General features: G+C 40.1%; 1 protein-coding gene across 1 annotated transcript in view; it reads right to left on the bottom strand.

The window, feature by feature from the left end:
* The window catches only part of AGPAT4 (1-acylglycerol-3-phosphate O-acyltransferase 4), a 60710-nt gene extending 39687 nt beyond the window's left edge, over positions 1-21023 (bottom strand). Inside the window, exon 1 of the mRNA XM_086461064.1 lies at positions 20846-21023. Within this exon, the coding sequence (XP_086317190.1) occupies positions 20846-21023 (178 nt within the window). The remainder of the gene's footprint in view (positions 1-20845) is intronic.
* Positions 21024-27810: the final 6787 nt, after the last annotated feature.

The following is a 27810-nucleotide window of genomic DNA, read 5'->3' as shown; positions in this document are numbered from 1 at the left end:
GCTATACTGAACAGCCTCCACCTCCTGCAAGAGTAGACTGCTTCCTAGCCCTTCACTGCACAAATCTAACTGCCTCAATGCCTGCTGCACTTATAGAACAAATAACTAAGAAGAAAACATCTCCAAGGCTGACCTGAACTGTAACTAGTTGTATGAAAAACATTTAAGGGGAGAAGGAAAACACATACAGAGTTTAGTGAGACTTGTTATTTTCCATCTCAAAGTTGTGCAAAGTTAACACTGTTCTCCTACGGAAGTCGTTAGTAATTCCTTTAGCTAACTATTCTTGATAAGCCATGGAAATATTTGCTTACAAGACTAATCATAAAATGCCTATTTTAAAATGCAGCCAAAAGCATAGTTATGTATTGACTCAGATCTCAGCTAAGTATGTTACCTGTTCTAAAGAGCAACAGAACTGTTTCCCTCTATGACATTCTTCATTTTCTTTAACCTATCTATCAAGGTAACACCAAGAAAGAGAACTTAGAAAATCCTTACGGGAATATATGGTAAAAGCATAGTAAACTCTTCAATACAAACAAAAAACAATACAAGTGGCCAAGCCCTGACTACCGTTTCAAAGACCAGATAGGGTGAATGGCTGCATGTTGAATGAGTACATTGCATAGAAGACTGGGGAAAGTATTTTAAAAAAATAGTGTAAAAATAAGGCTAAAGACAGACTGGCAGTATAGTCCAGACCATGTGGGTCTGTGGAAGAATGACTTAACAATAATAACTTACTGACTTTCCAGATTTCAGACTACACCTACTAGGTGGACCTTCTAAACATTTTCCATAGAACAAATTAAGTCTACAGATAACAAAGAAAAGCAAGTCAGTTATCTTCTCTGGACTACTTAAAAGTCCTCTGTGTACCACAGACAGGGTTAAACCCCTGAATGATTCCTACTATATTAACTGCAAAGCTGCCTAGGAGGTTGTCAAATCACTTTCCAGTATTAACGACTCCACAGACTCCTTACACAGGCTATTTCCAGTGCTTCACTCTGCCGTCTAACCTTACCAGTCATTTATTTCTGGTCTCTACTCCCTTCTTCTCTTCAGGAGCTACAAGTAATTATGAGTAAAACTTGAAGGTAGGAGTTCTGTTGTAAGCTTGTGCTGATTAGGTACATGAAACAATTGGAGGTCAAAGCTGGAACATTATTACACGTCTACAGCTTGAAAGTCAAGCAATGCCTTCCCCCTTTCCCCAGGATGAGGGAGGGTTATTCATGGAGCCTAGCCAGACAGGGCATCAACTCTCCAGCTTCAAGCAGATTCCCTTCCATTCTTTACTCTGCATGAGCAACACATGCAGGTGTGCATGTGAACACCAGTGAGGTGTAATGGAGTAATCTGGTCCACTCAAAGACAGAGGTCCTGGTCTTCAACCTGTAGGAAAATGCGTAAGTAGACTGGTTTAAACAGAAGAGAAAATTAAAATCCAGCTCCCTCTTGCCTCAGCATCACCACCCATTACTTAACCCCCCATTTACCCTAGCTGGTGATAAAATTACTGTTATCTTTGGAATTCTTTCCCCCTCCTTTAAAGCTGCTTTGCAGCGAAAGGTGGGAGGCTGATGGGGGGAAAATCATGCACACAAATTTAAAAAAGAAAACAAACAAACAAAACCTTTCTCTATTGGCTGCAAGTCTGCTTTTGGATATTTTTACCCCAGTCCCCATGGGAGATCCTGTAAGCAACTCCCTTGAATAACACTTCTATGAATTACATGGCATCGCTTTTAGGGACAAAGATCACCAACAGAGAGGAAGGCAGGAATGATGAGTCTTAATTCCTCATCCATCACAATAAGTTACTGGATGCGCTTGCAAGGAAGAAGATAGACACAGCCCAGCCCTTTCATATATTCAGACTCTGAGACCCATTTATTTCAGCATTTGCTTGCAGGAAATTCTTTTAACGTACTTCTCTTCACCAGTCTCATATCCCAACAAAATCAATGTGCTGCTTTTGCCACAAATGACTGAGGTCAGTATAGCACATGCTGATCAAAGCAGTTGGTACCAACAGTGAAAGAAAACATGCCACTTGGCAAGTTCCCATGACACCAACATTTGCTTTGAATGAGCATAAAATCAGGCAGTCACATCTCTTCCGAATGTGGTTTCTCGTTGCCCAAAACACCATTGGCTTTTTCCTACTGGGCACAGGAGCACCATCGCAGAGGAGCTCCTTAGCAAACTAAAAAAATGGTTACAGTGCATCCCCTACAAGTCAATGCAAAAAGAACACCAGTCTCATTTCAACACTTTCTTTTAAGCAACTTCCTATATACACACACATTGAATTTTTTCATCATGCATCTTTGACCTAGGTTTTATTGTTTTTAAAAGCCTGCATATCTTTAATTTAAGAAATACTGTTCCTACTCAGCTGCTTTGAGTAAAACTTTTCACTGTTAAGAACGGTATGTTATGACCATTAGGTTTACAATAAAGATCTCGATGTTTAGCTTTTCATGAGAATTAGTTATCAACAGGAGGGAGATGACAGCCCAAATCAAAGTCCAAAAGCTACCAACTCCAGCTAGCAAGTGATCTTCAGGAAGTTTTTGGGAAGAAGTTACTGACACTGTTACAGAAGGTCAACTGAGAAGATGGAACAACATACATCTGTCCTGAGCACACATGCATGTTTTCCATATTGGTTGACTCACATAACCAACTTCTACAGCCTCTCAAAGAAAGCCTAGTCTATAACATACTAAAACCACTCAGAAGATAGCTGGAAAGGATGACTATGACATTATGGTTTCTGTCACGTCCATGATGCCTGTGTACCTCCAACTAACATCGCTGTCCACCCACAGTTCCCTGTCTTTCTCTGTCCTATATCCCTACTCTCCCCAAATCCAATGGTGCCAACACTTCTTCCTCTCACAGGCAGCTAATGGATGAATATATAAATTAACCTTCGATCAACTGTTCTCAATCTGAATTTAACCTGAAGATTGCAATTTCTCTTTTAAGCTTGAAGAAGCGTTTCTGCATGCAAATACTTTCCAGTTTTCCAGGTATGGAAAACTGATCTAATAAGAAACAATACTTTTGACTGCAAATCATTTATATTATCCATTTTTCTTAACTCTATTCCCAACTGTCTTCAGCCAATCAGACAACATCATCCCAAACAGTAAAGACCTGATACACTACAGCCTCCTGTTATCCATATTGACAAGTATTGCTTGTCACTGTACTTCATGACATCTAACAAATAGCACTTCACACAAGTAATCTCCACCGCCCCCAAGAAAAGCTGCTTGGGCTCCAGATGTCAGTACCAATTTAACAGCACTAACTTACTCTTCTAGCTTGCACAAACTTTTTCTATCTTAAGCAATCAGCATCATCCTCTATCTCAACTGCAATATGTATGCAACTATTTCTAAAGGAAATTTGAATTTCAAAATGAAGTATTTATATGCTACATATCACCTTCTTGAAGTTTAACATAGATTTCTGGCGTGCACTTCAATGACATGTTCTGCTGAGGTGGCCTGTTAGGATGCAGAAGGCATTCTGGAGAAGCATGCTCAGAGGAGTGGTTCTGACTCAACTGCTACGTGAGGTCTGTACTATGAAGCAGCTTTCCTGAATGAGAAATGTACATAAGGAGTATCAGGAAAAGTTTTGCTCTGTCCTTACTAGAAGGAAGCATCTTATCTCAGCGAGCCGAAGCTGAGGTCAGGTTTCCGTGAATATTAAATTATGTTTTCTATTAAATTATTCAGTATTTGATATACACAAACCAGGAAGTCTAGTATCTTCATCTGTATGAGCACTGACAGGCATAAGAGACGAGTGCTGGGAGGGGAGAGGAAATATGAAAGGAGTGGGTGAGAAGCAACTTAAAAGAAGGTATTAAGCGTTCTGCAGTGATCAGTAATACAGCATTTGACAGCTCTTATCAGTTAGTTTAGCTTGGGCTTGCACAGCAACCGCTTTCTAGACAACCAAACAACTTTCATAGTCTGGCACACAGACCCCACCCTGGGACAAAGCAAAACACCACCTGATCCATCACACATCCCTCTCCTTGCATGACTTCATTGACTCTGACCTTTCATCATGCCTTACCCAGGGGAGTGTGCAAAGAGTAACTTCTGTGTCCCACTGATGAAATTGCTGCAGCAATGACAGCTTAGATGAACAATACATATGAGGTTACTCCAGTTCCCATTTCGTTGGTTAGGGTGGCATATTACTATCTAAATCCCAAACCAGAAGCTTAAATGAGAGCAGAATGACCTATATTAAGCATAAGCAAGTGCCATCTTAAATTGATAGACTCAAAAAATCAAATCTAATTATTATGCAGTGGTTACAAATCTGTTCCTGAACTTTTACAAAACAGCAGATGCATGGCAAGTACTTGCCAACAGGTATTTGAATCTCTACAGTTCCTTTTCAAGCTCTTTCCTGATATTAGAAGGGCTAGAAGCAACTTGCTGTGAATAAAAGTTGAGAATCAGGCATAACTTAATAAACTTTCAGAACATCAGCTGTTTAGGAGTTACAGCATGCACAGATAGAGGAAAGAAAAGCAAATAATTGAAGATGCAAACACAAGTAAAAAACTCGCTAGGTAACAAGAAGAAAAAAATTACAGATATTGTTAAACACAGGAGCCACTAGACAGCACAGTCATTTAAAGAATGTTACCAGTTTTGACCAGGATTTCAGGGATCAGAAAGAAACACCCGATATATTTGTAAGCTTTTGCATGGTACAAGCCAAAAAAGAACCCATCTACTAGTACAGAAACAGCTAGGAGAGACAGAGTAGAAGTGCACACCAGGACTGCAACCTAAGTTTTAAACACAGTAGATTTTTGCTTCCTGATCCTCAGTAACGGAGGCCATGGTACTTCTTTTTGTGAAAAGACAGTATGAGTAGTCAGGTTGGTTTGGATTTAAGTGAATGGAGAGGAAGGTAATGGATGGACAATCCATTCCTGTGGGATAGCCCCAGAAGTCTGTTAATGAACCCCACACTTCATTTCATTACAGAAGGAATTATTTTCTCACATTATGTGAGAAAAGCATATGGTATGGTTAACTCCAGTCAGCAGCTAAGCCAAGGAGCTAGGAGGAGCTGTGCTTCTGTACCAACTATTTCTGAAGTAGCTCAATCCCCCTTATATGTTACTAACATCTTTTTCATTCAGGGTGCTGTGGGCCTCAGATCCTCTATACCCCCAGAGAACCAGGATTTTATGATGCCCGTCTTGATATATTATTGCCCAAACCTGGATCTGTCATGAAGGTCCTTTGACCCTGCTTTGTTTTATGGCAAAATCAGCTCTCAGAAAAATCTGGATTATTCTTTTCCCTTTCTCAAACACCTCCTCAACTGTGTTGACCCAAACTGGGTGTGACAAGGGACTGTTGTGGGTCAACGCTCAGCAGCAGCTAAATGCCACACAGCCACTCACTCACTACCCCCATCCCCAGTGGGACAGGGGAGAGAATATGAAGAGCAGAAGCAAGACACCTCATAAGTTCATACAAAGACAGTTTTATAAGCAAAGGAAAGAGGAAGAAGAAAGTGTGGGGCAGGAGGGGCTGACTAAACTGAGCAATGCAAAAGCAGTTGCCTCCCACAAGCAGAACGATGCCCAGCCTCTCTCAAAGTAATAGCTGCCTTCCAAAAAACAGCCCCCCCTCAGTTTTTATTGCTGAGCATGACATTATATGGCATGGAATATGCCCTCGATCACTTTGGGTCAGCTGTCCTGGTTGCATCCCCTCCCAACTTCTTGCATACCCCCAACTTTCTTGCTGAGGGGGAGCAGACAGAGTGGGGAAAAAGAAAGCCTTGATGCTCTGCAAGCACTGTTCAGCAATAGCTGAAACACTGGTGTGTTACCAACACTGTTTTAGTCACAAATCCAAAACACAGAACCATACAGGCTATTAAGGGGGAAAAAAAAATAAAAATCCGTACCAGCTAGACAACTAAGAACAATTCACTCTTTATGACTAAATTCTGTCTTTGAATGGTGAGCAGACTAATGACTACAGCTAATGACCAAGACAGTCATTCAGTCATTCTTAGCCAGGATGAGAGAAATTTCTTAAGATAAGAAAGAGTGTCCCAACAACAAAACAAATACTTTTGCCCTAGTATCATCAATGAGAAAGCAACAAAGAAAACTGTTGACAAGGAAGCAGTATGAAAATAAAGCTAAGGCAAAACTCACAATCTAATGAATTTCAACTCAGGGAGACCCAGATGATCTCCCAGAATACTGAATCAGAAATGAAAAGAAGTCTCATCAAAAAAAAACAGTTTCAGATTGAGCATGGCAGTATGTTTTTAAAAATAAGAAAAAAGTAGAAACATACTACTAATACTTAAGAGTGGCGAGTAGATAAACGATCAGGGTAATGTAACTACAGACACACTAATCAGGCCTCAGTACTACATGGGAAGAAAAGAAATCAAAAACTAAAAAAAAAAGTTATCCAGAAGAGATGTCTGCAGGAGTTGGAATTCTGGAAAACAAAACCCTCTATAATTTTTCAGAGGCAGGTCTATATGCCATTATCTGATAACTCTGATTTCAGAGACAAAAGAGAGGCTTCAAATCTAATGCACTCAGGCTATACTAAGCCATTCATATGGTACAATAAAAGAAATTGCTACTAAATCAAAGTGAAACTGAAAATTAGTAAACAGCTGTAAAGGAGAACAAAACTAAGGAGAGCTAAACTAAAAAGCGCAACTATATGGTTTTGTTGTCTTTTGGTCAATCTGGATAAAAAAAAAAAGATCTCCTTGAAGTGTTTCTGAAGACTAAAACATTCAACGCAAATTAATTAATTTTGTGGATGATACAAAGCCAGAACACACTTTAAGAATCAGATGATCTTGAGAGGTAAAATAACAGAAATGGAATTCATTTTGATAGGACAGATCATTGTGTGATGTCTTGCAGAATTAATAGAGCTTCCTAATTTGGAAATGACAGAGAGAGGTATCTGGGATCATTACTTGCCACTGAAAGTTTCTGCTCTGTTTGTATTATGCAGTTCTAAGAAGGAAAAAGATAGCATTAGGATGTTTGTTGCTGGAAAGAAAGGGAATAGCAAATTGCACTACTGAGATAATCTCCAGACCACCATCAGTACCACACATTCATGCTCAGGAAGGAAAAGCTGAAACAAAGCAGATACAGACCAGGGCTATCACGATCACCAGAAAATAGAAAAGCTTGGCTCACTCAAGCTGTCATGCTGAAAGAGGATTGGGTTGCTCCCCACAAATATGGCTTAAGGATGTGGGAGGTTAACAGCACAGAAAAAACTAATTTAAGCTAAATAACACTAGTAGAAGATCAACCATGTCTAAAGTGACTGAAGCTACAGGTATGTTATATTCTGAAGCTCTTTCTAATTGCTTTGGCAGATTAAAAATACCTAACAGCTTTATAAATTGAACAAGACTCTCTTAAAAAGAGTACATTATGCTGCTGCTAGAAATAGTATGAATTTATTTCATTGATACAGGAACTCCTTTCTAGCCCTATTTCCTGTCATTGGAAAAACCGTGGTATTTTCCAAACAGACTGTCATAGACCAATGCCTTTGGCTCTTCCATCACTGCTTGAAAAACACACTGCAGAGCTATGCTACCACAGGCTGCAACCAGCATTCACTGGACAAAGAGGAAGCCAGTATCTTGCAGCAAGACGCAAAGGCTTCAGTTTAAGCAGGGTAGAACCAGCCAGAAACCTTTCCCAAAGGAGTTCTCATCTGAAAATCACCTTCTGGGGGCCAGGACCTGGAAATTTAGGTATGAACCAAGTTAACAGATGCCATAATCTTGTATTTATTCAATCACAATGGTCACCTTTGACATAACGCATCATCAGCATTTCTTTAATGTTAGGGTGATCAACATTGTCCATACTCAACAGGACTCATACTTTCACTCAGAACAGCCGCCCACACACTCATGTGTCTGGGTTGTTTTCCATATGCGTTGCTTATTTGTACTAATTAGATCATCTAAAGATTAGGGAAGTTATTTGACTCTTAAGTGAATCACGTTTAATCCACATATTTAGGAAGGAAACCTATTTTCACATAATTTCTCTCCTTCTAGCCTGTATTCTTACAATAGTCTTAATTTGTACACGTAGCAACTTTATCCTCTGTGGTTCCGAATCAAACAAAAATTTGGATTTGGAAAGAAAGCATTTCAGAACAAAATGGCACACCAAGAGAGAAAATTCCATTGGTTTTGTTGCTCTAAATCCACGTCTTCAACATGTTAAACCTGCATTTTCAGTCACTGACGATAAATGACGTGAGTTTATCTCAGAGAAAAATGACTGATGATAAAAAAGACTACCAGTTGCCATAGAAAGCAATCTCTAGCACAAATCAGAAGAAAAGTGAATTGGATTAGGAAACTGGGCAAAAGGTAATTTAAATCCTATGAAAATCTGCAGTGCTTTTAAATAAAGCCTCTAGTTACTAAGAGTTACATTTCACAGAGGTGTAAACACCTAAAAAGAAGGAATTGCCATCTCTGCAGAGCAGCAGTACAAGAAAACTAGGAGTAATGGCATCTAAGGTTTCTGTACTTTTCCAATAATATTTGCATTTGGCTCTTGATTTCAGACAACTAGCACACATATTACCAGAAATAATATGCTACAAACAATTTATTTTTAGACTTAAGTCAAGGCAGATAACTTCTATTTAGTTTTCTTATGGACAGCATATTCTCCCTGACTTTCAGGACTGGAAACAAAAAGCTGACTGAGTACTTGTATTATATCATCAGAGTTAATGGTAAATAGCCACGGAACCTCTATCACTTTGAGAACATTGTTCAGAACAAAACCATTACTCATTTTTCACTTGTATTCCATGAATTCCCTGTCTCCACCTGTAATCTTACAGCATCTCATCACATGAGGTCTTGAGAGACAAGAACTACGTCCCGGTGCTTATTTTAGCTTCTTAATCCCCAACAGTGACTTTCACAAAATGTTCTTTAAAGGGACAAGAAGGTCAGAAACTACAAATCAAACAAATGGCTTTCATGAATTAAAAATAAAGTACTACATATCAAATATACCTATCAAGTACACATAAAGCTGGGGGTTTTGTACTGGGTGTAGTGTGTAACCCCTCAAGATGATGTTATCCAAATATATAAATATACAAAAATCCCCACTTTTTCTTACCAAAGAATGTAATACATATCAGAAATAGTACATTCTGTTAAGAAAGACATACACCCAATGTATACAACAATATTACACCACGGGAAAACGAATCTGCAGGCAGAACACTGTGCCCTGCTCAGACAGCCTGCAGCTCGTGTGCTCCAGCAGGAGAGGATACAAGGATACCACTAACTTGCCTAACCTCTCACTGCTCAAACTAAGAAGGCACCCACAAAAAAAAAAAAACCAAAAACATTACTAGCTTCCGGCTCTGTAGTCCCAGTGGCTCAATATAACACTGCAGAAATACCATGCACAGAAGTAACTACTTTCTTGCTTTTGCATGTCTGCTGCAACTTAGAATTATACGTGTTGAATAATTTTCCAAGGAAACACAGGTTTAGCTCACAAGGTACATGGCAACCTTGCATTATCAATAGGCTCCCAGTTTATGCTTTTCTATTCAGTTTCCAAAAACACAGCCTCTGCCAGTTACAAAAGGCAGGCTGTGTTTCTCTGGTAACCCAAGACATTTTCCTATTCAATGCTTTGTAAATTATGAAGAGTAGCAGTCAGACATACCATTTCAAGTAGTTACAGGAGGAACAGCTATTGCTTCTTTTAAAGGCACAATCTGACTTGTCACAGCAATAGCAAAATAAAGACCCATCATGCAAACAAGACGTATGTGTGTCAGGAGTACAGAGGTATCACAAGGTCAGATGCATATGCACTACTGATACTTCTTACAACTTTATTACAAGTATTTCTAGCAGAACAGAATCACAGGAAAAAAAACCCACAGGAAAAACTTCAAGATTTAAGTAGGGAACACTACTACACGAAGTATATCAGGTACCAGAATTTTCTCCCATGACAAACTTCTCAAAACTGTACTGAAATCCCAGAACAAAGGCGGCAGCCTATTGCAAGTGTCAGTGATTTCCTTAAACTTATCTAGAGAATTCCTTTCTGAATTATCTTTACCACCTTTGTTGCCTCAATTTTCTCAAAATGAAAGATACAGAGAACCCATGTGAGTCACTGACTTGGATGCAGTGGTTATCAGATTGCAAGATGATGGAGACAAAGTTATCTTCCTCCTATCCTCTAGGCCGTACACACTACTGATTTACAACTGACTGAAATACTTCCTTTAACTCATGCAGGCTGCCATTTCCTCTTTACAGCTTTTTAAGATCAACCCTTCTTGATGGTCATCTGGACTTCTCAGAGGACTTCAGCCACTTGAAATTAAGAGAAGCACAGTAATAGCACCAGTTCTGGTTGCTGTATCAGACCCTCCCAAGTGCAGACTTGCTGAGTTGTTAGGTTGCCAGCTGGCACTGTGCCTGAGGTCTTTGAGGTTCTGTGCAGGCCATTTGGATCTTCTCTAAAAAGCTGGAAAGCAGAAAGGCAGTGCAAACCCCACACTATTTAGCATTTGAATTCACAGACCTTATTTGAAGGCTTAGACAATAACGTCCTATGTTATCAACACTGCTGCTTCAGTGTCTTTGCAACAAGAAGGGACAGGAAGAGCCTAGAGGTACTCCAGTCCTCTCTCATTGTGGGCCTGTTATTTGCAAACTCTGTAATTTCTACCAGTTCAGATCTTTCTCCAGCTGGAATTGCCATGTAGCCTGATAGCAGTGGAAGAAGCAGTGTCAGCAAGTTCAGCTAGAGGACAGAAATCATTCATGACCTAGGCTGCTGTGAGCATCATTCCTTCCATATTTTTTTTCTGACTGCCAAGGGTGTGATTGATAAGCTTGTGAAAAAACAGCACAGGAGCAGGGGACAACACTCCAGCCAGATAGCACGCAAAGGCTTCTCCAACAGCCTGGCTCTGTGGGATGAAACTTGCATAGAAGCTTCCACAAGGAAGAACTCAACCCAGAGTACTCCAAATCCAGATGTTGCAGCACATCAGATCACTCCTTGACACAGTACAGCAGTGGGCCAAGCAAGCAGACCTTAAAGTTTAGCAAGGAAGACTTTGATTTATGAACTTTGTGCAAGAGACACATCCTCTTGCAGAGAAAGATGCACAGGAGGGGGTAGAGCTGCTTCTACAGAGGGTCCAGAGCAAGAGGCCAGCCCCAAACCTGAAAAGGAAGTCTCTCTCTGCTCTTAGCTAAGAAAAAATAGCTAAACAGCAAAGGAAAAATAAACCTAAAACAAGATTCAAAACTCGAAAATACACGTCAATTTTCAAACCAGAGCTGGCCATTTCTAAAAAAAAGACCACACAACTCAACAAGGAATGCAGGCAGGAAACAGGGTTTCATCTAAGGTCCCTAGGTGGGGGACACAGAGAGACCTCTAGGCTGGCCACAGAGCCCACTGCCATTGCTCACCTTTTAGATACAGAGAGCAAAGGCAAGATAAAAATCACAGATTAGGAGAAAGGATGACATAATACGTAGTTAAAACCCAACCCAAACAAATAAAAAAACCCACATCCTACCCCCCAGCTGATTCTGCAAACTGTAAGAATCAAACGCAACTTTAAGCTGAAACATGATTTTTGCATTAGTCATTATTAAACATTAGTACCTGAAGACTGATAGCACACGTTTTTTTCCACACTTTTTTCCCCCCCAAGTATACACTGACATTTACTTCAGTTGGCTAGATCCTTAACTGACATAAAAATAATCCTCGATTCCAGTGTAGTCACTGTTACACCATGCTGAGTTACATAGGATTAGATTCATCATGCCCATTACAAAACTAAACCCGTTACCTGTGGCTTGATCTTCTTGGCAATTTAACCTCAATGCTTGCTTAGTCATAGAATTAAAACCTCCATGTACACGTGCATGAACTGGCTAGTGTAATAAGTGAAAAATATGTTGCTTTATTGAAATATTACTGAAATATTATTGAAATATTCAAAATGTAATTTTTAAGGCTGACATTACACAACTATAGCTCTGGTGCTTGCTGTGCCTCAGGTCCATGAACAGGATACATTTCCTTTTTTTACATAATGAAGGCAACAAACACTTTATTGATAAAAAGGGTTTCAACCTTTTTGATCGAGTGTCATCAGTATTTTCTCACATGAAACATACCAAATGAGATAAGCTACAGACAGTTTAATATGGCCAAGCTTACATTCCTGTAACACAGCCAAGCTGTAATTGCTTTGGGAACCAAGATCAGAATCAGATTTAATGCAGGATCTTAAATGCACAAGCCTTCAACATATCCTGGAAGCTGGAGTATTTCAGATCCTCCTAGGCACTATGATAGGAACTGAGAACTTGGTTAAAACTTGTACATTAAAGCATGCCTCTGGTATTTGAGCCACCAGTTCTGATCTGGGCACGAGCCTTGCACAGGACCATTCTTCATGTGTACTGGCACACCACCTCACTTCCCAGCTTCCCCCCCCAGCTCCCATTCCCATATTGCCTTCCTTCTCAAAATGCACACTGGTCAGGTTTGACCAAATGGATTCTCTCTTTCTAACGTAGTGCCCACAAAATGTAGTATACAGTTTTTCTTCGGGTGAAGAAGAAATTTTAAGTCAGCATATGTATTCTTGAAACAAGAGGTTTCAAGTGATGCTGCCTTCTCTAGTGCAGTCCTAGGCTAGAGGGGTGGAGGAACAGAGACAAGTTTTGTTCATTTCTTTAGCCACTGTTCCTTTTAAACTATCTCCATGCTGAAAGTTAAAAGTAACCCCCCCTCAGAAAAACACAGCTGCACACTTCAAACATTCCATTTCACAGCTTTTTTCTGTCTTTTATCCCTACACAATCTGCCTACAAAACATCTTCTCTCCAAGTTACACAGCATGTGGAACAAAGCCAGCCTCGCAAGTACAACGGGTTTAACACACGTACAAGATCTGCCGTAGTCAGTTTTAAAATGCTCTTTTCAAACCCTTTGGGGAAATTAATTATTTAACAGCCACACATCAGAGATATTTGTCTCACGTTTGAAGGCTCCTCTTATCCTCCTTCCCCAAGGAATTCAGCAATACTCCTACGTTTCAGCAAACCAGCAGTACCTCACAGCAACAGGACCAGTCAGTGCATATAACAATCAAGTAGGCATTTCCTCCTGCTCCTCTGTCCACGGGGACTGCCCCCAAAGGCCAGCACATGACTCCTTGTTGAAGACCTAATGAGGCACAGAAGGGAGCTGCAGGAATGACCTTCCAATTGTAATACCAGAATTCAGTAAAAGCACCCTTCCAGATAGACAATTTAGTCCCACAGGTTTCTTCTACTAACACTTACTTTTCATACTTCAGGAAAGTCACACTACAGAAGTACCCACCTGTGACAGGCACTGCTCATATATGAAAGCAGACAACCTTCCTATCCCTTTTTTTGGTCTTCCCTGTTTAAAAATGCACTCATGGTTACAGCACTTTTCTACAGCAACAAATCAATGACACAAGCTGGAAATAAAGGAGAGTCTTCAGTATCCTGACTCTTAAGTCTTTCTATGAAGGCCAGAGACAGCATTATCCTTCCAACCCCATTTGGGACAAAGTACTCAACAGCATTTTCAACCTTCTCATAGCGTTCACAGGAAGCACCTTTGAAAAACAGCCCTGAAGATTACTACGGCCCTCCAATAATCTACATAACACAGGAAGAACCTTCATGAGCAGAGCAGCACTATGCTCACACCGCAGGCCTTCAATCAGCATAGTCTTGGTTGATCCACTAAAGCTCACTGTTAATACCTGATCCCCTACGAAAACTGGGTAACAATGCCTGCAAGTGGCATAAAATGAGAGGGACTGAAGTGTTATTAGTTGATACAGCAAATTAATGGTAGTAGGGAAAATATGGAAGCATTTGCTAGGCACTGCAGAGGACTTATAGTGAAGAATATAATTCTGCTAACATAATCTGGAAAAAAGGGAGTTCAAGAGAACAAAAACATTATCTTACTCTATCAGCAAAATAACGGAGAACCTGCCGCAATGACTGGCTCCTTCAGTCTTTCCAAAATAAAGTAGCAAAGTTCAAGGTTTGGTCTCAGTGGGAAACTATACAGATAACCAGCAGCATTGCCACAAGTACATAACAGATATAAAAGGGTATTAGGAAGTAGGCTGGAGGAAGGCATTAATGAATTAGAGTAGATGACACTTCAGAGTAGATGATATCTACTCTAACAAAACATCTACATTGTCAAAGCAAAGGAAACAAATAGTTTTTTGAGAGCAAAACTCATTTTAGGGTGGTAGAAGACCTACCTGGACCCTTTGGAAGTCTTCAAAAGGGAAATCAACCATAAGAGGTAACATGATCTACCAGAAGGAAACTGCATATGCTCATATGTGGACATGCACACACAAGCTTGCAGGACAATAATTCAGACAACTCAACAGTAGGATACTGGGGCACACGTCACAAACAAAAATGGTGTGATCTCCCCGCTACCACTAAAATGGATCCTGACTGATTTTATGAATGGCATCATACAGCCTATCACTTGAAAAGTCAAGAGGTCCATATTTCAGTATTATAGCTTACATCCCTATGTCTACTTTCTGCACACACCACCCCACCCCCAGCCTCTAGAAGAAGATTCAGACCCCAGAATGAAGCAAGCAAGAGCTGGGAAGCACACCAATACAGGCTGCAGTGTACTTCATAGCTTGAAACATTAAATCTACTCATGTCTCAGCATTTCGTGAACAAATACTGATACATTTTGTTTACCAACAGACATGTTTTCAGGAGAGGTACAATCCAGAGAGCTCTTTGCAAGACTGCTGACCACTAGTATGTTTTAGGGAAACAAAACCAAAACCTTGAAGTCATAAAATTTAGATACACAGACTGTTTAAAATTGAGGCACACTTTTGCTCCACATTAACGGATTTTTTTTTTTTAACACTAAAAGGCAATTGAGCTGTAGAAGCTAACAGTATACTGCTACAGAGTTCATAACTTGTCATACATTATTTTTAAATCAGAGGAATACCTCTTGCTGCCCTTACTTTGATGGCTTCAATAAATCAGATGCTACTTTGTTAGATTCTATTGACCTTGCTAGCAACACAAGGTGAGATCACTCCTGTCACTTCGCTCATTTTTCACTAGATCTTATTTATGATGTAGTGCTAAGTATCTTACTGCATTAGTTACAAGGAAGTGAGGTCAAAGCAAGTTAGAAAATTAGACATTACCTTATGGTGACATACATATACACACCCTTCTCTAAGCATATTTTATATTTAACAAAATCTGTCACGCACAATATACCCCTATGAATTTAATTTTTAAGAGGAAAAAAACCCAAAGATTCAATTATGTTCTTCATTCTAACAAAAGCATATTTTAGAGAAAGCTAAACATCTACCTTATTGTACACAGCTCAATGTTCAACACCAACAACTGGAACTTACAAGCATGATACCCCCCGCACCCCCAGCCTGACATGTAAACCCCTAATTCAGATTCGCAGGGAACATGGGAGGAAACCTAAGACTGTATTACAGAAAAAGAGGTAGGGCAATGGTTTGTCTAGAGATACCCAAAGTAGCCTGAGTGCTGAGAATAAAATTGCCACAGCAGCATGGAGCTCAATGCAAGCTGCAACATACGCCTCACCGCTCAGGGTAGGTGCTTGGGCACTCGCCTACTCAGCTATCCATGCTACCATAACTATCCTGCCCTCAGTAGCAGAGTTTATCCAGCCTAAAACTAACATGGGCATTTCCTTGGTATGCAATATTTCCAGTCATCCCCATGGTGGGGCTTGAGAGAAAACAAGAAGGCTACGGTGATGGTCTAGCTCTCCAAAGGTTCAAATCAACATTTTCTCTTTGCATGACTATCAAATCTGGCCTCCAATTTTCCCTCAGTATTTGTTGTAAAAATTTCATAGTCTTTAGTAGCAGTGGCTTCATATGGATATGGGGTGTGGAATCAAGATAACAAAGGCTTGTATGGACAAGTAGCACTTGAGAAAAAATTCACTTTGCACACATTACTCAAAACAACATTGCAAATAGTCCTAAGTGCCCTATGAAAGCTCTTTACTACATCTACATTGACAAACAACGCAGTTATGCTTACATTATATTAAGGACGCTGGCATTCTTTGAACAACAGCAGACTGTTTCCTCTGCAGCGTAAGATGGCAGTAGAGGGAAGTGGAGGAAGAAGAAAGCCCTGCCTTTCCGGGGCCCTCTTGCTTCCCACCCCTTCCCACCTATTCAACTGTACCAGAAGAGAGAATTCTCATCTCTGCTCCAGCAGCACCTTGGTATGAACAAGCAGCAAAACGGCCAAGGGTTCCTCTGAACTCCAACTGGGCAGTGGGTTGCGTGCAGGGAAACAAAACAATCTTGAGGATTAACATAGCCCTGATACTACCACAGAGCCTTATTTGGATGCCCAGTTCTCAAACTGCAAAGTCTACAGCTGTACTTGGAAGGAATCAGATTTATTGTCTCGTAACAGCCAGCCAAGATGATGAACTTGAAGCAGTTTTCAATTTCCTCTGGTTATGTTTCTAGAAAGCTTAGTCATAAGAAGAATCAGTTTCCATCTTGGTTTTGCTGCACTCAATGAGCAGGCATCAGGGTGCCTCTTTCCATGCAAAGAAGGGCCTTCCCCTCAGAGGCATTTACACACTGCAGCCTACATAGTGTAACTTTACCCAGAGGTGTAATAACATGCCTTTCATAACACAAGAATAGGTATTAGCACTACTATAATTTATTTATGAGGGCAGATTAGAAGCTAAGTCAATTGCTTTTAAAGCCCTTATGCACCTGTCCACATGACTGTGCCATTGTTGGCAGGTACGACGTTTATGCAAAGTTCAACTCGTGCAGAGAGTCAGCAGGAGGCCAGTTTGTGACTCATCCTGGGAGCACAAGGTGGATCTCAGCACAAGGAGAAGCAAGAGGCACAGTGGCAGCAAGAGGACTAGTTATCAACCACTGCTCCACTCACAGGCAAACACCTTCCTGAGTAAACACACCCAGCACCACTAAAGAAGCCATTTGTCCTGTATGTGTGTCCCCCATTCTCATGGTCTTGGCACATGACAGAGCTATGTCCCAAACTGCCCACAGAAGCCCAGCACACTCTGCTCACCACGGGGTAGCACTGCACCAGCCTACCAAGCACAAACTGGTTCAGGAAGTACAAACCACTTTCCCACTGCTCCAGCAAGCTACACAGCCATGTGCACACATGGCACTAATACCCAAGACAACCTGTTCCCTCTGCGTGTTTGGCCAACTTTACAACCTAGTGCAGAAAAGCCGTGCACACCACTTGTGGTGGTTTGCTGTATTCCCACCTCTTCCAATTCAGGCACAAACACCATCCATGAAAACTGTGATGTGTTCCACACTAAGTGCTTCCTTCCTTGGCATACACCTTGGCTCTCGGTCTTTTTGAAAGACACTGATGACAAGATGTCCCTAAATTATTTAAAAATTAAAAATAAGACTGATTTTTTGCCTAATCTTCATTCTAAAGCCATCTTCCAAGCACACTTATTTTTTAAATTTTTATTGTTACCACCTTGTTGAGGTTTGCAGTGTTCAATTTCCTTTTTAGAGGTGCAGTCTGTGGAGTCCAGTATTAGGGAGAGTATATCAGGATTGTAATTTTACAAAAGGGGGATTAGCAGACAGTTGAACCAGTCACTGAATATATTCTTTGAGCCAGAAGATACTTTCTCAAAGTTAGAAGGCCAAAGGTTTTGATTTTTTTGTTTCTTTAAACTTAAAACACAACAGAGGGTATGTAACACTTAGTAGTCTTTTAGCTCATTTCAAGACCAACACAGACAAAAATCTGTTCAAGTTGAATATCCACTCTCTACAACTAACGCTCTTCAGTAAAGGTTGAGACATACAGAGGAAGGAGGACTAGAACTAACCATTACCTTGTCAATATTTGTCAAATGGAGTAATGGGATCAAACAGGAAGAGTTTATTCATAGTAACATAGAACATAGTATGTTCTTATATTAGAAAGGAAACAGGAAGAAAAGGGGTAGAAGAAAACTCTACCGCTACTTGAAATAAAAAAAAAAAAAACCCACAAAAAAACTTTCCCAAAGAGCTTAGTGTCAAAGATGAAGCGTTCTCCCTTGATTTTATGGAATCATTTATCTCTACCTTCGACATCAAATGGAAACTAACTGAACTTGCAAGATCTATAGACAGCTGCTGCTTTCACTCCATCCTTAAGTTAGACTACGCCTGCTCTATTCCACTCTTCAGTTGACTTGGTGACTCAGGCTGTACCAGCCACTCAAAGCAACATGATGCTTGTCACCCTTGCAAAACACATGACTCCATATTCTCCAAGGATAAGCTTCATTGTCTCAAACTGTAGGCTGTTTCCACGACTCTCATCATACCCATGCAGACCCAACCTAAGTTATTTATTAGTCAGCACAACAATAGTGCCCAAAAGGCATTATTGTACACTACACCCATTTTATTTGATCTACTTCATTCTTCAGTTCCTTCAAATACTTTTTTTTAATTAACTACCATTTTCCCTTTTTCAGGTATCACTCGGATAACAGTGACTCATACCAAATGCTAGCTTGCTCGGTTGTAAAGCTAAAATAACTACCTTTAACCTATTTTTTTTCTAAGCATGCTTGGGCAAAAATCTCACAACACAACTTTTCCAGTGGCGTCAATACTGAAGACTAGATCAGCAACTGAGTACAAAGCCATCTGCCCAACCAAGGACAAGCATGCAGTACTACTCATAATTACAGAGTGATCAGCCCTCCGTATAGATGAGACTAGATTGAGGGCAGCTAAAGGATTCAGTCTGGAGAAATCTAGAGTAGCTGATGTCTCTGCACTAAGTAGCGAAAAGGAAGAATGGGGCAGAAGGCACTGCATGAAAAATGATAATAATACACCTACATATACCTGCATACAGCTGTACAGTATCTTCTACATTCTATGGCTTCAGACATACCTGTGCTACCAGGCAAAAGGTAAAAAACTGGCCATACTCATGCCACTGTTCATACATACAAATGAATAGTACCTGCAAACTCACTACTCCAGGAACATACACTCAGACAGCAAAAATTACTTTTTTCAGCAGGAACATCCTCCCTATTACAGAAATAAAACAGCACCCCCAATTTATTTGGGCCTATACTTGCTGATGCAGCTTTGAAATTTAAGTGAAAAGTATGCTTTAAAAAAAAATGCTTTGAATACTTGCACATCAGAGACACTGATAAGAGACAAATAATCCCTAGCAGCCTCCAATTTGAGATATGTAGCAGATTTCTCCCTCAAGCAGTTCGTTATGAACACTAACAATGCTTTCGCTTTTCAGGTTCCTAGTAGCAGAACAGGTGACCTGAAGGAAATCATTTTGCTGCATTCCTGAAACACAGTTCTTGAACACTGTGTTGGAGGGCTGTTTTCCCTGGTATGAAACCACCCATAACTCACTCAGCACTGACAGTGACATCACACTTGAATAATCTTTAGGGAGCCTCAAAAGGTGGGCACTTTGCAACAGTTTCATGTTTAGAAAGTACTCTTGAGTTTTCAGAAAGGCCCAGGGAAATCTCTCTGGAAGGTGGACCCGTTTAACAGCACTGAACACAGGCCCATTACCGTATTTTTCAACAGCTTCTGTGGAGAATGCACTCTGCTGTAAGTTGAAAGGAATTAGGTGGAAGTCAGAAGTTGCACTACAATAAATCAGTGCTGAAACTGCAATCATAGCTTTTCAAAAGCAAATATATAACTAGGCTAATAATATCAAGAAAACGACACATGTTCTGATAGTCCACTGTTGATGGGTGGAGATTCTACCAACATCCTACTAACAAAGAAATGAATGGATACAGGTCTTATCCATTCCACTGGAATGACCTGTTTAGTCAAGTGTCAGTGAATGGTCATGTCTCCCAGCAGTTATAAAGGTCTGGTCTTTCTACAAGTAATATCCTGAGCTTATGCTCCCATCTCCCCCAGAAAACAAAAATAACTGCAACCTCTGCTTCTTTCAATGCTTACAAGCTACCTACTGTATTCTACACTATAACTATAAGCATATACTGAATACATACAGATGCAGCTTAAGGTCTGAAATGCCTATTCAAAAGAAACAACAGTTTACAACTGGCTTAAGAAGGAAGAACACTGAAACAAAGATTTTTCCTTTTTTTTTTTTTTTTTTTACTGTTATTTCCCAGTCCTGAACAGTATTTACACATGAAACACTTAAACCAAGATCATAAACAAAATCTTCATGATAAAAAGATTGAAAGCATTATTGGAAGTGACTCATTAACACTGTAAGCCTACAGATAATGCATCTCAGCAAGTTCAGCTATTATTTGGTCAGTATTTCTCATTTGGCTTAATGGAACATGATGGGCAGTCAAATGAGAGACAGTCTTTCTTCAACATCCTGAGTCAACTAAGTGTCCCAAAATAAAGGAGCAAAACATTTCAGCAGAACAGGGCATTTCAACAAAGCATACACTTCTTCACACAAATGCAAGTGCTGTAGGAAGCAGTAATGACCTTTATACAGGTTACTTTGAAATCTTTTTCAGAACTTTTCTACCAATTCCCTCAAGACAAAATATAAAAATACTTTAAAAAACAAAATGAAATCTTACGGCTTGAAATGCAGTAAGCCAGCCTGCAGTTGATCCTCCTGAACAGTTGCTTGTTGATTGGCCAAAGTATAAGTGTAAAGAGTTGAATGAAGTTAATGATCAGTCCTGACACTATAAATATGTAGCAGATCAGAAGGTGGCAAATGAATTGAGACTTCAGAAAGCCAACGATGTCCATGATTTGCTGAGAAAGCAAGAGGGTACCTTCAGACCCAAAATTCAGAAGACAACCTGCAAAACCAAATAGTATCAGCGGTTACAGAGTGCATTTATTTCTATAAACAAACTGTTAATACAGACTTCCCATTGTACACTTAAATACACTAAAATGAAAATTAATTTTATTCTAGAAAAGGGTCTGATGACAACATTTGCAAAAGTAAGCATATTTCTAATTAATTTACATTTGGCTTTGGAAATAAATTTTCACATTTCAGTCCTAATTCTGCAAAATCATGAGCATACGACTCCATCCCACAGACTACAATATTCCTCTACCAGGTTTTTATTGATAAAATATGAGCAAAATAATCCACTTATGTTTTGATTTTAATCGACTCTGCTTCATAAGGCATATACTGTGGCCTCTGCCATCTTCAAGAGCAGCTCCAAAGTAAACAGAAGCTTTAGGGCTTTATGTCAGAAGTTGTGCCTTCCTCTACAGGCTATGCCAGCCATCTTCCCCAAGAAAGAGGTAAGAGCAGCCCCTTAATTCTAGCTTTATTGGCTTGTTGCCTTGTCATATTCAAATATCAGTTGATTTTGGCAAGAGAATAAAAGCTTGGCTATGCACAATACACACCACTTGTTCAATTATTCCTTGACATTGTAATTCTGTCAGTTATACACCATAAGCCCAGAAAGGAAACATCAATAACAGTACTAATCCACCACCCAGCAGTGCTTCCAGAAAAAAATCAAATCTTAGGTTACTTAAGAAATGTTTGTATAATTTTGGAAAGGACCAGTCTAACCTCAGCAGCTGAGCATTCAGATGAAGTGTCCTCTGACAAGTATTCTGGCCTACCAAATATCATACTGACCTCCCCCCACCATCGCTACCACCAGTACTAGTCTCATTTGTTAGGAGAAAAAATATGAAGACATGATCTCTCAGTAAACAACACCCCAGTATTTTGAGTACAGTTAAGCAGGAGGTACCAGTATTTTGAATGCAGTTAAGCAGGAGGTGCTGCCATCCTGTTCCATTCCCACACTGTTTCTCCCTCTGAGGCGCAGGAGAGTTTGTGTAGGGAGGAAGCCCTGAGACAATATTTCTGAATGTGCCAGTCATAGGTAATAACAAAACGGCAGCTGTCAGCATCCCTGGGAATTAACTGATGAAAAAAATCTTTATGCCTATCCTTTTAGTTTATATGAGACCCCATTATGTGAGGCACTGAGTCTAGATCAGTGTCCTGAAACATTTGTTTTACTGCCCTTGCTGACTATGCTTACCACAGCAAAGAGCACACACAGGAACTGCTGCAAAGCAATAGGAAGTTATTTTGCCAGGTTTTCAACCACAAGGAAGATGAAGAAAAATTTAAGAAAGAGAACTGTATTGTTGTATAATTTATATAAAGAATTTATGGCAGTCCCAAGCCTATTATTAGCAAACAGAATGTGCCCTTTGTGTATCACAGACTTTGTTCCCTTTATCTTGCTGTACTATTCAGTACCAAAGCAGACACCATCTGTAGCTCAGAACAGCAGAACAGGCCTCTGTTCATTGTAGTAACTACTACCATGATACTTTCAAAGAGCTTTTCCAGCTTTAACCAACCATTCTAGTAAAGATATGTTGCTGAGGGCAATTTATTAGCATGGGCTTTGACCACAGGCGTTGTTTTTGTTGAAGGCTAAGTAGAATGAGAAATGTTGTCTAGTAGGAACCATTGCAATGATTCATGCCCCTGCTCCTCCATCGCACACTCTGAAGACAGAGCCAAACACTTAATAAAAAAAAAAAAAAAAAACAAACCCAAGTTTTGAATGAGTGAAAGCAAACCCACGTGTAAGGTAAAAGATTTCACCTCCCTAATTCAGACCGCTGTACTTCACCAAGTAGCAGGATTAGATCACGCCTTTAAAACAGTCAGAATGAAAGCAATCAGTTACTTACAAACAGATGATTTAAAAGACTGTGCAGTGCTGAAACCCTGATGACTGTGTTTATACTACTGTCCTTGGCTAAAACTGATCAAAAATTTTTTTGTGCTACCTGGCGTGTTTAATTCCATCCCACAGAATCACTCTAATCTAATGTAATTCCCAGAGATCAGTGAGGGACTGGATCGAAAAAAAAAACCCAACACATATATAAAAAAAGATTAAAGCACTGTCTACTTACAGTGGAGACCTGAAAATTCACTATTTGATATAATCAACAGAAAGCTACTCTAGTCAGCAGTTGATTGACAGACTTGGAAGAATTTACCAGAACATCAGTCCACCAATTTGTTGTTGCTGGTTTGCCTTTTTTTTTTTCCAATGGTAATAGTACTCAAACTGCATTGAACTGTTATGTTTATGTGATATCATTTGCTTCATACTGGGTTTTTAAAACAAAACTTCACAGAATTAAAATAAACAAAGATGAGATGAACATAATAAAACTAAATTTCTGTCTTACAATTTTACGAAGCCACAAAGGCACGTTTGAAAGTCATTTATTCCTTGCTTTCATACCTCAGTCATCAAATTTCAATTCTGTAAAGCTTCTAAGACATGTTTTAAAGGCAAACTAAATCTACTTAAGAAGTAAGTAGAAATGCATCTAACCTAACTTGCTTGTAAAAGGAACAAGAAATTAGAGCCACTGCTTAAATTTTGCTTTTCTGAGAGTAGGGAGACTAGAGAGATTAATTTTCTCTTCCGACTAAATGCCAGCTGTTTTCCCCACAAAATTTGCAACCTGTATACAGAGTGCTAGCTACATGTTCTGTTCCTCGGGCATAAGCTCATTCTTGTAAGATTCTTTTATTATGATACTTTTTGACTTTTTGGACTATTTCATTACCCAAACTCCAAGAACTGCTCTTTATTCTTAGTACAAACAACAAAAAAAGTAGAAATTTATTTTCAAGAATCAGTTCTGAGCTTATGAAAGAGATCTACAAACTTGCTTTTTAAGAGTTCATAGGAACTTCTTCCACTTGCTCTTTGACTTATTGAAGTTCCTCATGGGTATCGTCAGTGTAACACCAGTTTAAGTGATAAAAGAATCAAGTCTTTAATTCTTAATCCATGATGCTGGTTTAATAAATTACACTGATTTCCTTATAGATAATGACTGAAAATTACAGCAATCTTTTTAAAACAAAAGGGCCAATCAATGCATTTTCTCAGAAGCTATTAAGACCGGAGAGCTGCCAAGAAGCTCTCTTCTATCAAACACCCCTTGAAACGAATTAGGAGCAAATGGACAGCCAGAGCATCAAAATCAGAGAGGCACATTCTTCAATAACAGTTTTCCTTTGGATATTAAACAAAAGACTCAAACCTCAAATGTCTGTCTAGGGAGCAAGTCAACAAACATCTGACTAAGAGATCACAGAATCAGGTTTAAAAGCAAACTCCACAACTATTCATTCTACCTCTTTTCCCTCCAAGTTTCATTCTTCAGCAAGATCCACTGTGTTTTCTACTTCAACTACTCTCAGCATTTCCTTCTGCTTCGAATAACTGAGCAGGAGGACACAGAAGTGCTATGCAAGGTGAACACCTCTCTTTCAGCAGAGGCTGCTGCCAATTAACAATGCTATTTCGTACTTCAAAGTCTGTAAGTTTCAAGACTACAACTAGTGATCTCATAAGAACACAACTGTTCACACTTTCACATAAAGTACAAGAATTAAGCAAAGAACTGTCACCCACCTCATCCAAAGTTCATGTAGTAAATTGAGTCCTTGGAGTGCAGAAAGTAACGTGGTACCTAGCTGAGAGCACCTAGACTAAGCTATTATCGTCCATACTTACAAATATAGGCAAGACAGCATCATACCTGGTTGCTTTCAGAACTGCATGTTTCAAGCCTATACAAAGGTTGTCACTTAGGTCTGTGTTTTGCTTTGCTGCAAGTTAAGAACAAGCAAGCAGATGATGATGATGTCCATTCTTGTATTTTCTCATCAAAACCGGATTCTTGGATGGATGAGTTACAGAGACCAAGACTATGAAAATGTGTTCAGGCCAGGTTACAGCAGCTTCAGTAGTGCCTCTAAGTGAATTTCAGCTGCCATCAGAACAGCACAGATAGCAGCACTGTATTTCATATCATAGTCCATTTTAACAGTGCTTCTGTACATGAAATATATACACAAGGCAAGCCACAGGAAGCCCTTGTGCTCATCTCTTTCTGTCAGTGAGCACCAAAAGTTAGCAAAAGTGAGGCTGTATCCATGTATGTATTCACCTTCAAGGAGAACATACCTGTACATGCCACACAAAAAAAACCCCCACGAGTCTGGAGGAAGAATTATCCATCTTTTTGCCTCATGTTCAATTATGGTTTGAATAACTTCCCACCTCCCCCAAAGGCAACTACTAGAGCATAACTCCTGTGTTGGCCTTACATTGCAAGGTTTTGGTAGGGGTGGGGGGGCTGCAGGGATGGCTTCGCCAAGAAGACACCAGGAGCTGCCCCCTCAACCCCATCAGAGTGAGGCAGTTCCAGTCAGCTCCAGAAGGGACTTGCCACTGGCCAAAGCTGAACCCATCAGCAACACTGGTGGGACCCCTGTAATAATGTATTTCAGAAAGGGTAAAAAACCCCACAGAGCAGCTGTGAGTGAAAAGTGAGAAAAATGTGAGAGTAACAGCCCTGCAGACACCAAGGTCAGTGAAGAAGAAGGGGAAGGATGTGCTCCAGGTATTGAAGCAGATATTGTCCTGCAGCCAGAAGAAATGGTAACTGGTGAGTGATCTCCCTGTCCTTATCTCAACCCACAAGCTTTTTCATCTTATTTTCTTCCCCTGTCCTGCTGAGGAAGGGGAGTGATTTCATGTGCACCCGGCAGCCAGCCAAGGTCAACCCACCACACCTTCTAAGAAAAGACCCAAATCAGGGAAGAATTTGAGCATATCTTAGGTCCTTCCACCAAATGTAAGGGAACTTAAGAATGTTTTTAGGTTTTCCTGAGGAGTCATGCATCCCTGAACTGCATATTTTGCAACACATACCACTACGAATGAGAGATCAGTGAATTTGGCTCTTTCAGAGGCTGAAGAATGAATATCATCTACCAGCAAGTTTTAGGATTTCCAATGTAGAGACTTGCTATAAAACTGAATTTTTATTTATTTTCTATTGAGCACAGAGATAATTAGCATAACAGAGTATAAATTGAAGAAATGAAAGTAACCCAGGACTTTTTGAAATGGTTACCATATCATAATGCTTTCCCCTTTTCCTTTTGTATTTTCTTCCTGCTGCTGTGATCTAATGTAGACCAAGACAGCTACGCAAACCCTGCCAGGACACAAGTTCTCTACCTGCGTATGCATACTCTCTGCTGGCAAAAGGCACAGCTGCTGTTAGCCCTGACAGCCTCAATGCTCATCCCCTCACCACACAGAAAGGAAAGTGTTTGTACAGCGAGGCAAGGGAGACGATGGCAGCCTGGGAGAGGCACGCATAGTCTGGGAAGGAACAGAAAAGATGGGGAGCCGCTGCCCAAGTTCTGGTGAGCAGTTCAGTCTTGCTCCTTCTTCCAGGAGCATGAAATACTCAGGGAGGAGGGAGCTGAACAAGGAAGCTGTAGGGACCTGGGCTTAAACACAAGGTAGTACAGAACTCCTTGGAGGTATTTAGGGAATGCAGGGCTTGATGCTGAGGAAGGCATTTATTTGAAGAGGATAAATCCCTTGAAGTTAAGCACTTCTGTTCTAAGCTCCTAGAGAGATCCTCAAAAAATATGTCAGGCTGAAGTAAAGCAGTTATCTTGGGCACAGAACATCAAGTTCACAAAAATAGCAGTGGAAGGCAAGTTGCTTCTTCCCAGAATGCCAAGTGTTGCTCTTCAACTGTTTCCCACCCAAGTTTCTGTATTTTAATACATTCTTTTATATATATATATATACACGCACACACATATGCATTTCTCCAAAGCACAATTATCTGCAATTTGCTTGGGAAAAAATATTATGATATTTAAGATCTGAAGGAGTCTTTCAGAGTTCAGCCCCAGAGTTCAGTTCTGGAGATCAGCAAGTCCCTCTGTTTCCTCTTTTACTTTATCTGGGTCCAGTAACCTAATACCTTACTTGCCCTGCCAACAAGGGCAACGTAACAAACACAAGCCAAATTTAGGGATTGAGCAAGGGAGCAGGACTAAATAGCAAACAAAAACTTACATGAGTATACTGAGAATCTAAGCAGGACGTGGGCTACGCTATCCATCAAATATAAGCAACCTGGATAGTTCCTGAAAAATAACTGCAGTGAACAACAGCAAAGGGTCTAGGACAAGCAAAGTTAGACTACAAATTTATCATCTTCTAACGCCAGTTCTGTAACAGAAAGCTTTCCACACTACTTATACACGTAAGCAGTTGGATCCAGGCAGAGAAGTTTCACATCCACTCAGCAGACTCAGTAGCATGAGCAAGTCCATCTCTATACACAAGATCACACCCTTTATGGATAGGATTAGAAAACGGTGTGGATTTTTGTCAGTTCTTTCCTGGATTTATCCATCCTCTCTCAAATGAAATGCTACAGCCACTTAGAAGATGTCAGTGAAGGAAGCCTGGCAAGATCTGTCATACTGCCACCATTTTATATACCAGGAGCTCAGAACAAGTCTCTTAGAGAGCTTGTGACAGTCACACAGCAAATTCATGGCAGAGCCAACTCCAGCACCACAACTTGCCAGTTCCCCAGGCTCAAGCTTCCAACGCAAAATAGTACATTTCATCTTCTTTTATTTGCCTTCCTGCCCATGCTCAAGTTTCCCTTGCAA

This window comes from Leptosomus discolor, chromosome 2, assembly GCF_034619465.1.
Source record: "Leptosomus discolor isolate bLepDis1 chromosome 2, bLepDis1.hap2, whole genome shotgun sequence".
Classification (NCBI taxonomy): domain Eukaryota; kingdom Metazoa; phylum Chordata; class Aves; order Leptosomiformes; family Leptosomidae; genus Leptosomus; species Leptosomus discolor.
Note: the sequence above shows the minus strand (reverse complement) of the source record. Positions and strands in the feature narration are given on the sequence as shown.